The 19,788-nt window shown below is 20.8% G+C and overlaps 6 protein-coding genes across 6 annotated transcripts; 2 read left to right on the forward strand and 4 right to left on the reverse strand. All coding sequences in view use genetic code 6, as the record gives it.

The window, feature by feature from the left end:
- Positions 1 to 1,043: 1,043 nt before the first annotated feature.
- Positions 1,044 to 4,546, reverse strand: TTHERM_00994140 (hypothetical protein; the record flags this gene model as incomplete). Its single annotated transcript, XM_001024262.3, has 2 exons — positions 1,044 to 1,176; positions 1,275 to 4,546. 2 exons carry the CDS (start codon positions 4,544 to 4,546, stop codon positions 1,044 to 1,046), a joined length of 3,405 nt encoding a protein of 1,134 aa, XP_001024262.2.
- Positions 4,547 to 5,736: 1,190 nt separating this feature from the next.
- TTHERM_00994150 (Ras family small GTPase) lies at positions 5,737 to 9,199 on the reverse strand (the record flags this gene model as incomplete). Its single annotated transcript, XM_001024263.2, has 9 exons — positions 5,737 to 5,878; positions 5,968 to 6,075; positions 6,129 to 6,211; positions 6,376 to 6,515; positions 6,841 to 6,883; positions 8,204 to 8,324; positions 8,415 to 8,522; positions 8,577 to 8,662; positions 8,798 to 9,199. 9 exons carry the CDS (start codon positions 9,197 to 9,199, stop codon positions 5,737 to 5,739), a joined length of 1,233 nt encoding a protein of 410 aa, XP_001024263.2.
- Positions 9,200 to 9,888: 689 nt separating this feature from the next.
- On the forward strand, positions 9,889 to 10,650 carry TTHERM_000994159 (acetyltransferase (GNAT) domain protein; the record flags this gene model as incomplete). Its single annotated transcript, XM_012800070.1, has 1 exon — positions 9,889 to 10,650. The coding sequence occupies one exon, from the start codon at positions 9,889 to 9,891 to the stop codon at positions 10,648 to 10,650; it is 762 nt and encodes a 253-aa protein (XP_012655524.1).
- A 1,556-nt stretch (positions 10,651 to 12,206) lies between these two features.
- On the forward strand, positions 12,207 to 13,327 carry TTHERM_00994160 (derlin-2 protein; the record flags this gene model as incomplete). Its single annotated transcript, XM_001024264.3, has 6 exons — positions 12,207 to 12,359; positions 12,462 to 12,535; positions 12,594 to 12,687; positions 12,742 to 12,865; positions 12,973 to 13,132; positions 13,189 to 13,327. 6 exons carry the CDS (start codon positions 12,207 to 12,209, stop codon positions 13,325 to 13,327), a joined length of 744 nt encoding a protein of 247 aa, XP_001024264.3.
- A 2,604-nt stretch (positions 13,328 to 15,931) lies between these two features.
- On the reverse strand, positions 15,932 to 17,478 carry TTHERM_00994170 (transmembrane protein, putative). The gene has a single exon (XM_001024265.2). It carries the CDS (start codon positions 17,378 to 17,380, stop codon positions 16,340 to 16,342), a length of 1,041 nt encoding a protein of 346 aa, XP_001024265.2. The 5' UTR covers positions 17,381 to 17,478; the 3' UTR covers positions 15,932 to 16,339.
- A 1,872-nt stretch (positions 17,479 to 19,350) lies between these two features.
- TTHERM_000994171 (hypothetical protein) lies at positions 19,351 to 19,662 on the reverse strand (the record flags this gene model as incomplete). Its single annotated transcript, XM_012800071.1, has 1 exon — positions 19,351 to 19,662. One exon carries the CDS (start codon positions 19,660 to 19,662, stop codon positions 19,351 to 19,353), a length of 312 nt encoding a protein of 103 aa, XP_012655525.1.
- Between the last annotated feature and the right edge of the window lie 126 nt (positions 19,663 to 19,788).

Below are 19,788 nucleotides of genomic sequence, written 5' to 3' on the forward strand. Positions count from 1 at the left end.
GTAAACTAAATCCAATTTATTATTTACACATTATTAACTAATTAAATGATATTAAATTATAAATATTTTGTTAATTAAATTATTTATTATGATTTTGCAAACAGTTTACAAAATAAGAAAAAAGACCTTTACAACAAATAAATTCAAATCAATAAAATTATTTGTAAAAATATTTTATCAAAAGGAAATTAAATTTTATTAAAAAATATTTTGTTAATTAAATAAAATTTATGCATAAATATTTTTATAATTAATTATTTTTAAATTTAATTTTGTGATTTTATAAATAGTTTAATATAAAAAGACCTTTATAACAAACAAATATATTAAAATAAATCAAGAATTTACATGAAAAATATTTTATTGGAAGGTAATTAAATGAAATTTATAAATTTAATTTTATGATTTTGTTTACAAAGTAAAAAATAACTTTTTAAAATTTGTTTATATAAAAATAAAATGTAAACTTAATTCAAATAATTAAAATCACAGTAATGATAATATTTAATAAATTAAAAAGTAAATTTTGACCATAAGATTTACTTTTTGAATTTTAATTTGGAGGTATATTAAATGTTATTGTATTATCTGGGTTGTTTTATTAATTAGGAGCTATTTAGCCTTAGTTTTATGTTTGTGATTCATCTAGATATATAATTTTAACACCTAAAAAATCAGATATTTTTATACTAAAGGTATAGCCACTTGAAATAACAACTTAAATACTATTGGGAGTCATTTGTTTGACATATGTAGGACTAACACTATAGGCTTCTATTGATTCATATTAATAAGCTGATTAAATTAAGTATATGCTTTATAATGAAGCTGAATTTTGATATAAAACAAAATACAACTGCTTGACTTAATTTTATCCAAATAATATTGTGTATTTACTTCCTTTATATCCAGAAATATACTCTGAGAAAGCATCTAAGTAGTAGTATTAACTTACAGACTAAATTTGTAATTATTAATTTGAATTTAACTGGAAAGTAATATCATAGATATAAGATTTTGCAAATGATATCCTAAATTGTAGATCAGAATATTATTCTATAGTTTAGACATAATCGTTTGGACTTACTATAAAATTAAAAGCACTTAATAGATCCTACAAATAAAGTGCATAGGTCGTTTATGTTTATTATGAAGCTAAATGATACTAAATTAATCCTGTAGAATATATAGTTATGTAAAGGTTTAATTAATAGATGAAATTAATGCTCTTTTTATTGTAAAAAGAGTTGTTTAACAATTGTATAGAAGCTTACTTTAGCTGAGAATTTAATATTAGCAAAGAAGGATTCAATCCTCCAATAAAATATAAATAAAATTATTAATTGTAACTTATAATTTCTTTAATGTTTGACAATAGTAAGATCTTAGAATCAAAAAAGTAATTAACTGGATCAGATACATTAGAATTGCTAATTTATCCCGTATTTTCATCAATCTGATATTAAATTTAGTATTAAGAAACATAAGATTGGCATATAATGTATAGAGTGAATGAATAATTATGGCTAGAAGGACTTTAAAGTGAAGCTTTATCATCTAAAATTATGCAATCGTTAAAGTTTCCTTAAATTGTAAAGAAACTAGAAATTTAATTTTTTTGAATTTAGACACGCTAATTGTAGAGAATTGTGAAAACTTAGTTTCCAATGAGTGGTGTTGAAGTGTCAATTCTTGGTATTATTTATACTCTTTCTGAATTTTACCATCCAGTTAGGCAAGCATTATAAACAGAATAATCTTTGAAGTTGAAAATAAAATCATTTTCATCGTCACCAACTTAAATATCTTGAATTTATGTTTTAAGTTGTTAGATTTATTCTGATTATTGATTGACATTTCCAAAAGCAGCACTTGCATCTCTGTTAATAAGCAATGTGTACTAGACCTAATTAGTTTACAGTATTCTTTGGATTTATTAGATAGATTTTAAATTCTAGCGACTTTAATTTTAGTCTTTTTAAAGGGAAAGAGCAAATAAAGCTGACCATAAATGGTTAGTGTTAAATTAATTAGGAGTTAAGTTTAGTTCATATTTTACACTGGCTTCTTTTAGGACTTATTAGAAGACAAGAGGATTCATTTAGCATATGTTATAGCCACTTATAACTGTTTATGGTAAATTAAAGCTTACAGGAGCATAGAGTTAATTAGACCATTGTTAACTGTTAACCCTATAAATGTAATACTGGTTTACTGTTGTAGAGAGGATGTAAGCTATTTCAACTTCAGATCTCTTAGCTATAATTATACCTTAAATATTTATAGGATGACTGCTGTCTATTTATAGATACCTAATAAAAGTAGCTGATTATGAAGAGAAATTATTGTAAGAATATTGTGCAATTTTTGTCAAAGGATTATCAATAACGGTTACTAAAAATGAACTCTTAAATAGAGTTAATTATTAGGTGTTTCCCTCAGTAGGGATAGTTATTTAACCAAGAGAGCCAAATTAAATATAATTGTAAGCATAAATCGTTTAAGCATTATAAGCGAAGAGTATTCCATCAATGCAAATCAATTCATTAAAATATTAATTGGAAATAATAACCGTTTTACTAATAATCTAGTTAGAATTACTGTTTGTGTATAAATATAATGTAATATCATTATTACAATAAGTAAAAAATACACTTTGTGCTGGATCTGAAGCGAACTAGAAGTTTTGATCAGTGCATTAAATGGGAATCATTGTAAAATATAAGATTTAATTATTCAAATAAGGAAGATAAATATTAATTAAGTTCTATGACTAGCTTTATTCTAATGTAAATGAACCTTAATTATCAATATATTTTATTGTGTTTGGGAAATCAGTCAAACTTTTATAAGTATTTATCAGACCTTATTTACTTTAATAATTCTAATTGGTAGAATTAGCTTAAGCAGCTATTATATTGAACATTTATTAAGAAGGACACACAAAAAGAGTTGAGAAAAATCCATCAGTTTAATAACCAATGCAGCTTTGACTAATAGAATTAATGTCACCCTTAATTGGTAGATTAACAATTTTAATAAAACTAGCATTCTTTATATATTATTAAGACGAAGGATCTATAGAAACATTTAACTAAAGATCAGATCCAATTACTTGATCTTCTATAGGTTATAATTGTACATTTTCATCTTAAAAAACCTGAATAGTCTTTTATTTTGTAACTTAATCTGACACAAAAAGTACAGTATTTTGCTACACTATATTTACATTTATTTCTATTAAAAATGTAGTTTGAGAAACTGTTACTACACTAAATTAAATTGGAGAGGTTGTAGATTGGGTTAATTGAATTGTAAATGATGGTATGTATACTTATACTGAAAGAGTTTTTGAATATTTCTTAAAGCTGTCGAATAAATAGAGAAACATTTAATTTCCTAAACTGTGTACAGATTAAATACTAAATCCATCTTAATCTACTTGAGTTTGATAAATTGTTTATTATCTATCTTAATCAAATAATTACAAAATATTATCTGAATATAAACCCAAAAGATTTTGATTTATAAAATTTATTTGGTTTTAAAAAGATTTTGGAAATTTAATGTTTGAAATCAAATTAAATACATTATCATTTATGCTTTCGTTTGACTTTAATTTTAAGATAGTACATTCTTAAATTTCATATAATGCAATCATAATAAAATTTCCAATCCTCTTAGATACATATGATAAAGGAGCAGATTAAGAAATGTTATCGAATTTTTAAAAAGATAGAGTTTCATTGATGAAGTTAATACTAACAGCGATTAAGCTGGTATTATTAAGAAAGTAGCAATAGTTAAAATAGAATCTTCCAGTATCAACTATTGCTGTCTATAGATCGCAAATTGGAGTTTAGGTTTCTTTTGTAAAAATAACATTCAAAGAAGCATCTAATTTTATGAGATAATAACTTTAATTTGTATCAACATACTGAATAACATAAATAGAGCCATTAGTTCCTTAGATTGAAACATGATGATATAATTTCAATGAAATTAAAGCATCTAATTGAAATTAATTCTACGAAGTAATTTAGAATCTGTAAGTCTTTACTGCAAAGCCAATAGTGTAGGAAATAAAACCACTATTAAAGTTGTAAAAGCTCCCAAAGAATAACTCTGGAATTGAGCTTACAGTTTCTAGTTATTAAGAGATATTAGTCTAGACTAGGCATTAGCAAGTAGAATCAAATGTCAATTTCTAATAAACTACTGAAAGCTAATAATTTGACTAAACAGTTGCTTGTTCAGTATACCCAATAATATACTTTACTTATTCTCCCTAATCCAAAACTGCCAAAGTTTTAATAGGCTATGCATCCTAGTAGGTTTAAAGTATTTAAAAAGGTTTTAAAATCTGTTTAACTCCATCAAAAGAAGGCCAATTTATTTAGGTAGCAGGTTCATTAATAAAATCCGATAGACTTTACAGATAAAGCTCGTTGTTTTATAGATTGAGCTGCTTTCGCTTATTAATAACTTAGCACTAACAGAAAGCAGTAAGTAAAAGCAAAATTAGGAAATATCTTTTATGCTACATATTTTTTTAATTATTTGATTAAATTATCAATAATCTTTAATAACTTATTTTCCTTACTTTTTCAATCTTTTTAATTAAAAATTATTAGGTCATAAATAAGATTAATTGTCATCTTCTCATCAAATTTTTTATAAAAGCCTAATCTAAAAAGATATTAAGACATAAGCAATATATGATCACTTAAGGAATTCAAATTTAGAAACATAGATCCGCTTTTACTCTTAGGCTACCAATTAGAATTAGGAAATATATTTAGACATTATTAAAAATAATAAAATTTATAATTTAATAAAATGATAGCAATAAAAAAAATAATCTATTTCTTTAATATAACATGTTATTTTAAAACAACTACGAATCATTACAAAAATGATATTATAAATCTGATTACTCAAGCATTTCTTAGTAACGATGATGATGATGATAATAATAATAAGATATAAATAAATAATTAAGTAATTCTTTTATATATCTTACACTATTCAGAAAAAAAAGCACCTATTCAAAAGATATTAGTTAGGTAAATGATAAGAAAGTCGGTTTACAATTTCAAATAATAACTAAATGAATGAAAAATTTGCAAAAACATTTAATTATTTAGCTTACTAAAAATAAATTATAAGCTTACAGATTAAGAATTTATTAAGAAGAATTGAAATTCAAAATGAATATTTTATTTTTTGTTTCAAAGTCAATTATAAAAATCATTTTAATTTTGATGAAGTTTTGCCAATTATTATTTAAAGGGTTTAAAGGTATCTAACTTATTTTTGTATTAAGAAAAAGCTTAGCTAAAAAGAAAATCTAAATTCTTAGAGTCATTTTGAAGATTTATTTTTGTATTTATTATAATAATTAAAACAAGGCTATAACTTTACTTATTTATTTTAAATAAAAACAATATTCATTTTTCTAACAAAAAGATATTCTTTATATTTTAAATAAATAGATAAAAACAGTAAAGTAGATTAAATAGATTTCAATTATTTGGTTTTTAGTTACGAGTAAACTTTTCTGCTCATTTTATGTAAAAATGAATTAAACAAAAAATAAATTTAATTTTAATTGAAAAAATTCTTCAAATAAACAAACTAATTATTATTAAAAAAGTTAAAAATTTTATCTATTACTTAATTTTTTTGCTTTAAATATATAATTTAATCAATTAAATCAACTAAAATATTCAGTCATCATTTTTAATTTTCATATACCAATTCAGTAATTTTGTTAAATAATTCATCAATGTTATAACCAGTATATGCACTCACCTCAAAGAAAAAAAGATCATGTTTTTTAGCAAAATTTTCTCCTTCTGTATAACTTACTTGACGACTTTATTTTAATGTTATATGTTTGATATTTATTTAACTAAAAAATTTATGTTAAATTAATTCAAAAAACCAAAATAATTAATTATGTACTTTTATTCTAAATCAAATTTATTTCCTACTAAAATCAAAGGCACATAAGATCTAGTTCTTTCTCTACATTTTTGAATGAATTCACTAATATTAAGAAAGCTTTCACGACTAATTTACATAAATTTATTTTTTTAGCTAATCAATAGTTTAAATTAATTTACTTAGTAATATCATAAACTAAAATAACTCCTTATGCTTTTTCAAAGTAGCAAAAAACAATACTCCTAAATCTACTCTAGCCAGCCTAAAAATAATAAATATATTGAAAAAAAATTAAAAATATATCAAAAATCATCTTTTATTCAATATTTAAAAGATTTTATTAATTTTTATTAAATTATTAGTAAATAATTAAAAAAAGTTTCATTTAAAATATGAAAATGATTTATTCATTAATTAATAAATTACTGTATCCCAGATGGATAGTTTAAAGATTTTATTATCATATTATATTATTTTATTTAAGAATTCTACTCCAATCGTTTTATCATGTTCATCTTTGAATTTATTTTCTGAAGCTTATAAAACAATACAACTTTTTCCTACAGCTTAGTTAAAATAATAAATTTAGAATAAAAATTGAAATATTAATTTAATTTAAATTTTATACAAGATTCACCAAATATTTAAATATTAAACCTATAATCTTACTTCGTTAGCATTTATTTTGAAGATGATTGAATTTTAAATCGTTTATGATTTATTTCCTTTTTTTACTTACTTACTATAAGAAATCTAAATTTTAATATAAGTCAAACATTTAATCTTGAGTTAAAAAAAATTTTATTTATATAAAAAATTTTAAATTTTAGATTAAATGTTTGTTATAAAAATATTCTTAAAAAATTAAATCTTTGTTTAAACATTTTTTACTTATTTTTTTTTCTTCTATTAGGTTCGAAACCTATTTCAAAACCTTTTTTTATTTTTTTTAAATTTATTTTATTAAATAATATTTATTGTAGTATTAAATGTTTATTTCCTACTTGAGAAATAACTATTCTAGGATAGCTATATTATTTATTTATTTATTTATTTATTTATTGGTTGATAGGGATTATAGACTTATTATTTTCTATAAAATAATTTTTTAAAGATAGATAGCACATAATATATTTATTTGATTCAAACTCATTAAACTTAAAAGAATTACCAGTCATTTTAAAGTTCATCGTTTTACTGAATATGTTAAGACATTTTTTCATCTTAAAATAAAAGTTTAAGGATTAATGATATTATTTTAAAAATATTGATTTTTATAGTGAAACTAACATAAATATAAATAAAGCAATTGACCATTAATTCTACAGTAAATTTAACCTAATCAAAATTGCACAATAATATATAATTTTTAAATTAATCAAAATTAATTTGCTTGTTAACTAAACTTTACAATTAAAAACTAGGTAGGTATAGCAATTTCAATAATAAAAATAAGCTAGATTGATTCTATAGCTTGAAACACTATGATTAATTGATAGAATTTCATCCTTAGAATCTACCAAGAACACATACTCCTTAGGTTTATGATTACTTGATAGAGCCAATAAAATAATAGGAGATTTTTATGGTAGTTTTAGCAATAATACTTATTAAAAATAAGATTTTAAATTTTAGAAAATTTCTGAATAAAGACTTTTCATTTTTGCTATTTTATGAGTATGTATAAGTAATATTAATGAAAAAAGTAATTGAGGGATTCTTTTTTAGTTCTAAACATATTTCTTTTTGAAGAAATATCAAATTTAGCAATTAAAATATTAAGCATAATTAAAGAGTAAATTATTTGTATTAATTAAATTTGTTATTTTGATTGTACGATATATCTTTTATTTTAAGATTTAAATACAAAAAAATTTATTTTATTTATTTATTTATTTATCTCATAAATTTATCAATAACTTCTTATTTATTTGAAAATTAATACTTGATAAAAATTTTGTTTTTTAAAATTAGAATAAGTTATTTTTTACTTTTTGATTTTCAAATGTATCAATTAAACTCATGAATATTTAATTAAAAGAAATTTAAACATTTGTTTAGCTTAAAAAAAATTATATTTTATTTTGGAAATTTGTTAATTTTTGAAATATTTATGGATCTGAAAAAAAATAAATTGCAAAATTAGCTAACCAACCAATTAAGCACTCTAACTAAAAGCTAGCTAAATATATTAATAAATAATATAAATAATTAATATTTAAATTTTATATCATTTGTTTTAATTCTCATATACCAATTCAGTAATTTTATTAAATAATACTTCAATATTATAACCAGTAAATGCACTCACCTCAAAGAAAAAAAGATCATGTTCTTTAGCAAAATTTTCTCCTTCTGTATAACTTACTTCACGACTTTATTTTAAAGTTATATGTTTGATATTTAATTAAACTAGAAAATTTATGTTAAATTATTTGAAAAAACCAAAATAGTTAATTATGTACTTTTATTCTAAATCAAACTTATTTCCTACTAAAATCAAAGGCACATAAGATTTCTCACTATCTCTGATTTATTTGATGATTCCACTAATATTAAGAAAGTTTTCACGACTAATATTATATAAATTTATTTTTTAAGTTAAACAATAGTTTAAATTACATTACTTAGTAATATCGTAAATTAAAATAGCTCCTTATGCTGTTTTTTCATAGGAATGCAAAACAAGACACCTAAGTATTTTTTAACCAGGCTAATAATTATATCAAAAATATTAAAAAATATATTACAAATAGTCTTTAATTAAATATTTTAAAATTTTTTATTGATGTTGATTAAATTATAAGAAAATAATTAAAAAGATTTTCATTAAAAATATGAAAATGACCTATTTATTTATTAATTACTGTATCCCAGATGCGTAGTTTAAAGATTTTATTATCTTATTTTATTATTTTAGTTGCTAATTTTAGTGTAATCGTTTTATCATGTTCATCTTTGAAGTTATTTTATGTAGCTTATAAAACAATACAACTTTTACCTACAGCTTAATAAATAAAATAAATTTTGATTAAAAATTTATATATTAATTTAATTTAAATTTTATACTAGATTCACCAAATATTTAGATATAAAACAAATAATCTTCCTTCCTTAGCATTTATTTTGAAGATGAAAGAATTTTAAATCGCTTATGATTTATTTCTTTTTTTTTTTCTTACCTACTAGAAGAAATCTAAATTTTAATATCAGTCAAACATTTAATCTAGAGTTTAAAAATATTTTTCATTCATTTTAATATATAAATAAATATTAAATTTTAGATTTAATGTTTGTAAAAAGAATTTTCATCAAAAAATTAAATCTTTGATTAAATATTTTTTACTTATTTTTTTTTTATTCTATCAGGTTTGATACCTGTTTCAAAGCCTTTTTTTTATTTCTTTATAGTATATATTATATTAAATAATATTTATTATACTATTAAATATATATTTCCTACTCGAGAATTAAATATTCGAGAAGTAGCTATATAATTTTTTTATTTATTTATTGGTTGATAGGGATTATAGATTTATTATTATCTATAAAATAATTTTTTAAATGTAAATTAGTAGATAGATAGATAGATAGATAGATAGATAGAAAGAAAGAACATAATGTATTTATTATATTCAAACTCATTAAACAAATAAATTACCAGCCTTTTTTAAAGAATCCGGTTTTTACTGAATGTTATAAGACATTTTTTCATCTGAAAATAAAAGTTTAAGAATTAATGATATTATTTTTAAGGATATTGATTTTTGTAGCGAAATTAGCATGTATAAATAAAGCAATTGATTATTAATTCTACATTAAATTTAAGCTAATCAAAATTGCACAATAATATATAATTTTTAAATTAATCAAAGTTAATTTGCTTGTAAACTAAACTTTAAAACTAAAAAATAGGTATTACAATTTCAATAATAAAAAATGAGTTAGATTGATTCTAAGGTAAAAAATGTAGCTTCCCAAAATATAAAATACATGGAATTTGATTTGAAATACTACGATTAATTGATAGAGTTTTATCCTTAGAATCTACCAAGAACACATACTCCTTAGGGTTATGATTACTTGATAGAGCCAATAAAATAATAGGGGATTTTAATTGTAGGGTTAGTTTTAGCAATAATATTTGGCATTTAATATGCTATCCTTTTCAGCTTTTTAAATATAGGTTACATAATTTCTATTTTTATTGGCACTATTCACCTCTACTGCTTTTTCATAGCTAAGAAATTGTTTTTATCAACTTAAATATCCTATTCTAGCTTCATTATACGAAGATACTTTTAAAAAGACTCAATGATGTAGTATTTTTCTGGAGATAGAAAGTTTTTTATTGCAGTAGATACTGAAAAGGATTTGCTTGTGGCTATGACTACATATGATACTGATTTTGAGAATGTCTTAAATTTACCTGTTAACGAAACAGGAGAAGTTAGCAGAGTTGCTGTAAGAAAGGAATACGAAGGAAGAGGTATTGCAAGCTAAATTATGAAAATGGTAGAAGAACATGCAAAAAAAATAAATAGAAAGTATTTATTTTTAGGCAAATTAAGCTCAAATAAACATGGAAACAAATTCTATTAAAAACAAGGTTTTAAATTGTCTAAAATATCAGAATAAAGGCCTTTCATATTTGCTATTTTAGGAGTATAAGTAATATTAATGTAAAAAGTAATTTAATGATGCTATTTTAGCACTAAATATATTTCTTTATGAAGAAATATCAAACTTAACAATTAAAATAATAAATGCAATTAAAGAGTAAATTATTTGTATTAATTAAATTTTTTTTTGTTCATACTAAATATCTTTTATTTTAGGATTTAAATACAAAATGATTTATTTTTTTTTAATTCATAAATTTATCAATCAATAAATTCATATTTATTTCAGTATTAAGACTTTATTAAAATCTTGTTTGTTTTTTAAAATTATAAAAGTTATTTTTTACTTTTTGATTTTCAAATTTATCAATTAAAAAATTATTTGTAAAATTATTTTCTAATTAAAAGTTTTTTAAATTTTACTATCGAAATAGAGTTAAATACCTTTTTAATTTTAGATAGGCTATACTAACTAATCAATACTTAATTAAAAGATTTTTAGACAAATTTTTAGCTTAAAAAACAAATTAGATTAAATTTTAAAAATTAGTTAAATTTAGAAAAATAAATTGATTTAATCATTGAAAATTTTTTTTAATTGTAAATTTGTTAATATTTGATTTAATTATAAATAAAATTAAGAAAATATTTGGAATATTAGAAAAATATCGATAGAAACTAAACTTAAATCTAGCAAACATGGAAAAAACTCTATTAAAAACAAGGTTTAAAATTTTAGAATGCAATTACATAAAATCCTTACATATATTATGTAAATGAAAAAATAATTAAATGAAGCCCTTTAGTAAGATTTTTTTATTAAAACATATTTAACTTAATAATTTTTATAAAAAGTGCAAATAAGATGTTTATTAATTAATAAATTATTTGCATTAATTAAATTAAATTTTTATTCATATTTAATATTTGATATTTATACATTTAGCTTAAGACAAATTAACTTTTAAAATATTTCATTTCCCAAATTCAGCTAAAACAAACTTACTTACTTAATTACTTACTTAACATTTATTATAAAACTAAAATAATTATTATAAGCAGTAAAATTTAAATAAGTAGTAAATACTTCTATTAAATTGAGAAATCTAAAATCGTCACTCACCCTTTTGTACTTATTATTAAGAAATAAAAAATCAATTCTTATTATTTAATTAAAAGTAAGTACAATTTTTTAAACTTAAATTGTTGATTTAAGATTAATTTTCATAATAAAATGTGAAACAAATAAATTTCTTTTATCTATAATATCATATAAGATAATTATTATCTAAATAAACACCTTTATAAATTAGAATATTTCTCCATAAAATTATCTCTACTTAAATACATTATTAACAAAGACGTTTTTAATATTTTACACGTGTTTTTTAAAGAAATTTCTTTAGATTTTAGAATGTAGGCACTTTATTTATTCTGAAAATAGTCAGATAGAATCAATCAATCAATCGATTGATTATCAATAAATTAGCTTTTAAGAAATTTCAGTATTGTGGATTATAAATAATTTGAAAAATTATTATTATTTAATAATATAAATAAGATATTTTATTCATTTAAATATTAAAAAAAGTTAGCGTAAAAATAGGAACAAAATCATATAGTAAATTTAAGTAAATGGAAGACTTTAAAACTTGGTATTTTTAATTTCCAGTAGTTTCTAGATCATTTATAACAGCGGTAGTAGCTGTCACTGTTGTAGCTAGCTTAATATATTCACCTCTCCCATATTATATGTACCTAGATTTTTAAAAGCTCAAGAATTTCTAAGTAAAAAGATTTAAATCTTTGATCATATTTATTTATTTACTTACTTACTAACTAACCTCAAACAAAAGTTTAGAATTTCTTAAAATTTATAAAATATAATAGATTTGGAGAATTTTCACAAACTTCTTCTTTCTTGGGACATTTGGACCTAATATAATTTGGGATTTAGTCTATCTGTAATCCATTTAGAATTTAATTTTAAAGGTTAGGTTTAAATCATAAATTATAAATTAGATATTTTGCAACAACAAGACTTGATTCACTTTTTACTGACAGATAAGTTGATGAATAACTATGGCTTTACATCGTAGTCATGACTTTCTTATCAGTAAGATTAATAAAAAGATTTTGTAATAAATACCTATAACGATTTTTAAAATAGATTGCAGGATTAATTTTCAGTACACCATTTTTGTGTTCCACTTTACTATTCGCTTTCATATATATTTGGTGCAAAAGATAGCCTTTTGAGACAGTTCAATTCTTCTTTGGTTTAAAATTCAAAAGTAAAAACAAAACTAGCTCTTTATTTATTTTAAAAATATTCCTTCCAATTAAAATATAAAGCTAAATAAAATATTTTTAATTTTGTATTTATTTTTTTAAAATAAAGGTGGCTATTTCCCTTATATTTTGATGGGATTACACTTAATTTTAGGACAAAGCATAATTTCAGATTTAATTGGTGTTGCTGCAGGTCATGGTTACGTATTCTTTAAATATATCTATCCAGTTTCCAGTGGAAAGGATTTCTTAAGAACTCCTAGATTCTTGTAAAATAATTCTATTTCTTAAAAAAAATTTATTAACAATCTTATTATATAAAAAGTACTTCATTTGTAAATAAGTATATATCAAAGACTTAAGCTCATAACTATTAAAATCCAAACAATTAGCAATAAAATAATTAAGGATAATAAGGATTTAATTTTAGACAATTTTAGGGATAAGGTGTTAGAATAGGTTGACTGACAATAAATTTTACTCAATTTCGTATTGATTTAATAATAAATAAATAAACAAATAAATAAATAAAATAAATATTAATAGTAAATTAAAATAATTAATTGTAATTTTATTAATTTATGCTTGTTTGTTTACTTTTCTAATAATGAATAAATTAATAAATATTTCAATAAAAAATTTTTTTTTAAGGTTTAAAATATATTAAAAGTTTTGAGGCGTTTATTAGAAGTAAAAAAGACTTTTCTATTTAATGATTATTTATTTGTTGACAATATATGATTGTAATATATTATTTTATAATTCTGTTAATTTCTAATAAATTAACTCATTATTTTTTTATTGATTTATCTATTTAGTTGATTGAGCCTATATTTGCTTTCTTAAGTACTCAATTATTTTTATAAAATTAACTTAAATCAGAGAACCACTAAGTTTTTAGCCTTTGGTTTTGTTTATATGAATATAAAATCTGTTTAAGTCTTTATAAAGCTTGAACAAACTTTTACAATTTTTAATTAATTCGTTTTTAGTAATGAAGTAGTAATACAAGAATTGCAAATTATTCATTCAGTCTCTCGTTATCATAATAGCTTATTTAAAATAATTGAAATTTAAAAAATTAGAAGTTTAATTTTGAAAAAGTGAAATAAAAATACTTCAATATAGTTTCAAACACCTTTAAGAATTATTTGCTTTTAAACTTAAGTTAAAAACCCAATTTTTTTATAGGTTAATTTTTACAGAAAGTATTAAATTATATTTTAAGACAAACTCTTTGTCAAACAATTTACTTTTAAGCCTATAAAAAACTTTTTAAAAAGAAATAAAATGAAATTTAGTAAGAAAATAAACTATTTAAAATACTCTTGACATTTTAATAACAAAATGAATTTAGAAAAAATGTCATTCAAAAAATAAAAGTCTTTAAATCAAATTTTTTTATATTTCTTTTAATAAATTAAAATTAAATGTTTTTTTTTTTTCGTGCAATTCATAAAATTTATTGAATGTGAATATAAATGAAATTAGAAACGTCATTCATTAAAAATACTCATTAATAATTTAAGAACAGTGTATTTTATATTTTTAAATTCTTTTACTCTTCCTAAAAACAAAAGAGTCTTTGTTAAAAATTTATTGATTCTTTTTTTCAGCTGTGTGAAGATTCTAATTTTATTGTAGATAGAAAGAAAGAAATTCTATATAATTGAAAACTTTTTATGGTTTCTCTATTCTAAGAGCGTAGATAAATACATGGCATTTTTTGCATAACTTTGAAGGTAAGAGATAAATTGATTAAAATAATTTCTTAACTTTTGACTTTTTAAAAAATATTTTGTTTTTGGAAAAATTTTACTAGGATTTCTCAGTTTTCAAAAAATAGTTGTCATTATTGGATTACCATGAAAAAATTTTAATATGTATTGAAAACTGATTTTAAATAAGAAATATCAATGATTTATTGCAAACAAATTATAATTATTTATTTTTTTTTAGTAGACTGTAATCTCATCAAATATTTGCAATATCAAAATTTGAGTTTTATTTTGTTTTAAACATCAAAATTTGTTTTGTAATTATTATAAGCAAGTACCCTAAACAGCAATCAACTTAGTTAAAAAAAATAATGTCCTTGAAAATATATAAATATCATAATATAAGGTCAATCATTTATTTTTTTCTAAGATTGATATATACTTAAATAAATATTATAATTATTTTAGTAGAAATGTAAAATGCTATTCAATTATTGGTTTTTGTTATATTGGTTAAAAGAAAAATTGTTTAGAAATAAATTTACTCCTAAGTTAGTGATTTAATTCTTATTTTGATCATTATAAAAATGTTAAAAGAAAATAAATGCTTGAATATTTTTTAAAGATAAATTTGAAAGAATTAAAATATTTCAATAAATTTGTATAATTAGCTTATACTAATAGCCATTTGGTTGAAATTTATTTCTCAAAAATGACTATCTTTGATGTTATATTTTCTTAGAATAATAAACACTATTTAAATTTGTTTAAATCAAATATGAAGTTGTCCTTCTAAAATAAATGTTATTTTTTATATTTTTATCTACCTTTTCTATCATATAATTTAAAATATAAGTAATTCCTGGTTGATTAAGGTAAAGGAATATTTTGGTGAGCATGTATTATATTTTGTGTTAAGGTATTTTTTTCAAAAAATTTTGGGAGTGGAAAGAGGCATTATATGAAGAATGAAAGACAGTTTTATATACTTTTTGTTATTAAAATATTGATATCTTTAATAGAGATTAGATGATATTAGTTTTAGGAATAAATTTGATAAGCAATTTTCAAAAATTAATTAATTTATTTTAAGACTAAATAAACCTTTTATTGAGTTAATCAATGTACTTTCTTTTAATTAATTTTATTTATGAGATAATTCTTTGATTGCTACCATTCTATATATACAAAATTATTGTTTTACTTTTATTTTAAAATTAATAAATTAATTTATAACCAGCTACTTCGGATTAACACAAAATGAGAGTGAGGAAGAAAAAGATGAGAAATTTACTTTTTTTTAATAAAGTTATCATTTAAAAAATAATACTAAAGTAAGTAAGTAGTAACATTGATGTAAATATATAAATTACTAATAATTATGATTTCATTATATTTATATTATAATAATATATAGATAGATATCTGAAGAAGAGAGGAAGATATCAAAGAAAGATTCAGGCTATTTTCGGTGTTTTTAGAAAGAAATATCTAAGAAAGAGGATTAATAAATATATATATATATATATATTTTTTTTTTTGATTCAAGATTTTTGCTATTAAAGAGTTATTTTTGGTAAAGAAAAGATTTTATATAAAATATTTAAAATGAAATAGCACTTTTTATGTATATTTGCTATTTATTTTTAGCCATAAAGTTTTATTTTTCTGATTGTTTTGTAAAGAAGAATGATTTAAAGAATGATGCTTAAGAAGTTAATACAAATAGTTGAATTTAATAGAGATTCTCTAAATTTATCAATTAACAATATTGATTTCTAAAGGATCAACATTTAAGACATCAGTGCAATATTTATAAGAATTATAAATACTTGAATAAAGTTAAATATCGTTAAGTTATAGGATGGATTAAAGTATAAAAAAGATTCCAGCAACTATTTTAAATTTGCTATCGAAACCAAATTAATAATACTAGATCAGTCCGAAAAAGAGTAAATCTGAAACCAGATAAATTTTTAGTACTAGTATAATAAAACGTTTGTAAATTTGCAGCTTTCTTAAACTTCTGTAAATGAAAAGCTTGCAGAGCGGTAATAAAACAACTTAAAGAGCCAAAACTAAGCAATCGATGTAAATCAAAGTTTTTTGCGAAGTGTCGTACCTATCAATCTACATGATATTTTAGTTAGAATTCTCACTTTAATCCTATGATAAAACTCCAAAGATGTAGAAAATCCAAACAAATTTGATAATTATATAACTCCATATTATCGCATTTTGAATTAGATTATAAAAAGTTAATTTTTTCAAAGAGCTTGTTTGAAGACGAATCTTTTTTATTAGATCTTAGTTATGGTAATTCAAATACCTAATATCTTTAATTTATGCTTTATTTTAGTGTTGTTCTGTTAAATTGGGGTTATTAGGCTATTTTTGTATGGTGTCATCTTCTATTAGTATTGATTGAGCTTCTTTTCCACACTCTTAAACTTGAGCTGGACTGCTGTCTGCTTTTAAGTCTTTTTCGATTATCATCATTATAAAATTTGGATTGAAAATTCTCAATGACTAGCTCTTATCAACCTCACTTATTTTTTCAACATTTTAAGCAATTTTTATTTCATTGTTGTGAGCAATAAAAACCTTGGATTTAACGAATTGCTCAGGAGTTGTAGACTCGGTTATGCGATGCTCCTAAATTCCTTAGCTTATGTTAGGTGAGACATTTTATTTTTGATCTTGTACTTTATTTAATTCATTAGTATTTCCTTTTAAAATAATTTTGTTTTAACTGATATTATAGTGCTCCTCTTATTACTATTACTCAAGACACATCATACGCAGTTTCAAGTATAATTTTACTGTAATCTAGTTCTTATTTAGCAACTGTTTTTTACTAAAACACCCAATTTTATGAAATATATTTTTTGCAAATTATCAATTAATTAAAGTTAATATTATTTATTTATTTATTATTTAATTTTTGTTTATTTCTTCTTTTATGATTATTTAAGCAGGCTTGATTTATTTCTATATCCTTATTAGTAATAATTTATGCATGTTTGGTCAACTTCTAAGTTTCATGTATTTATTTTTAATAGTAAATTCGCAAAGAGTTTCAATAAGTGTTAAATCAATTGTTCCAAATTTTTTACTCTATATTAAGTATAAATCATAAACATTACTTTCAAACCTATATAATAATAGTAACTATTTAGCTATTACTGTTTTATATCAGAATTTAATAAGTTTTTCAAATTTTAAATAGATTATAAATATTACATAAATTAAATACACAATATTTTGATTTCAAATGGTGAGAATGAGGAAATTTATTTCACATAAATTACCTGTTTTTAAAAAAATAAGACTCTTTCAAATATCTTAGATGACTAGAGTTATGTACCTACTTATTCAAATGTTAGGTTATATCATCAGTTAAACAATTATTTTTATTATTAAAATACATCTCAATTTTATAATTTTCTTCTTTAATAAGAAATATATTATAAATCTTCAAATGTTAGTCTCCCTAATATCACATATTCTAAGTTTTAAAACTAGCATTAAAGCGAAATATTTTTTGGTTTGGTATAAATCAAAATAGGTTTTAACTTATGAAAAACTAAGGCATATGTATATTTATTCGCATATTTAAATTCAATATCTCAAAAGCTTATTTATGTTTAATATTAATTTTTCTTTGATTAAAAATTAGGATAAATTTTTACTTAATCTCTTTTTCTCTTAATTAAGTGACTACAAATATAAAAGAAACCAAAATATTATAACTAAAAATTGAATAAATTGATTATTTTCAAGCAAGATCTTTTCTTTTATCCACATAATACGTTATAATGAAAAAAGAAAATATTTTCTGTTTTATTACATTTAATTCCATCATCTTATTAATGAATACTACCAAATTTTATTTTATGATGAAAATTATTTAAATTTTATGATAAAAATACAAACTAAAAACAGATTTAAAAAAAATCTGAATTATAATATTGTCTATTATAAGCCATACATTTTTATTAACCTTAAAAAATTAATAAATAAACAAACAAACCAATAATTATCACTTCTAAAATAAACAGATATAGGAACAGTAAGTAAGCAAAGCGAAAACATAAATTAAATCAGTGAATTTTTATACCATAAATATAAATAAATTGAAACTAAAATAAAGTATTAGTTAAAATAATTTGTAATATTTTTTAATAAAATGTATATTTTTTAAACTCAATCAATAGGATTTTTTTAAAGATACTACTAAAGAATTTTTTATTTTCCTATAAATTCTTGATACTATTTTAAATAGTAGAATGATATTAGAAAATACTAACCAAAGTTAATAAAACCAGCTATTATAAAGTCACTGCTCAATAAAGTTTGATTGTAAATTAAAAAGCATACACATGCTAATAAATCAAATATACCCAATTATACTCTTAGGGCATTAATTTTAATATTTTTAATAGAATTTGATTTTTTTAATTCTAATATTATGCTTAGGCTCACAGGAAAAAGTAAAAACGATATGCTTATACATAAAAGAGTCATAGATACAAGTAAAATATCAATTTCATTACTAGAATCAAATTTCTTGATAGTATAGTAAGAACTCAATAAAGATTAAGTATATAGCTGCCAAAAGATGTAATAAACTTAGTAACCGATTACTGATATCAGCTAAAAAAATCTGCAAATACCAAGTCTACTTAAGTGGGCTCCTTAAAGCAACAATTCACATTTAATTTCTCCTTCGTATTTTTCCTTTAATTATTTTGCGAAAGCTTTCTACATCAATTATTAAGGACTTGTATTTATTTAATCAGCTTCACTCTCTTTTTATTATTGTAGCAATGATTTTGGTGATTGATCTGTTAAGTATTCTTCTACTTTTTAAAAACAATCGTTTTCATTTTTTTCTACAAAATCCACTTTTTAATTTCCTTTCTGATTACAAGACTCTGAATTAGTAGTAGACTGTTAAATTGAACCTTTAGTATTACTCTCATAGCTTTTAGTCTCTATTTATTCACTGCCATCACAGACCATATTTGGTAATTTATTCTTTAGTTATCTTCTCTCAGTGTTGATATCTGACACAACATCAATTTTATATTCTATTTCAGATGGAATTTCTAACTTTCTCATAATTTTTAAAGTAAAAAGGAATTTATTGTTTTTTTTTTATTAATATTTTTATTTGGTTGATTAGGCTTTTAATCCACCAACCA

This window comes from Tetrahymena thermophila (assembly GCF_000189635.1).
Source record: "Tetrahymena thermophila SB210 genomic scaffold scf_8254389, whole genome shotgun sequence".
Lineage (NCBI taxonomy): Eukaryota > Ciliophora > Oligohymenophorea > Hymenostomatida > Tetrahymenidae > Tetrahymena > Tetrahymena thermophila.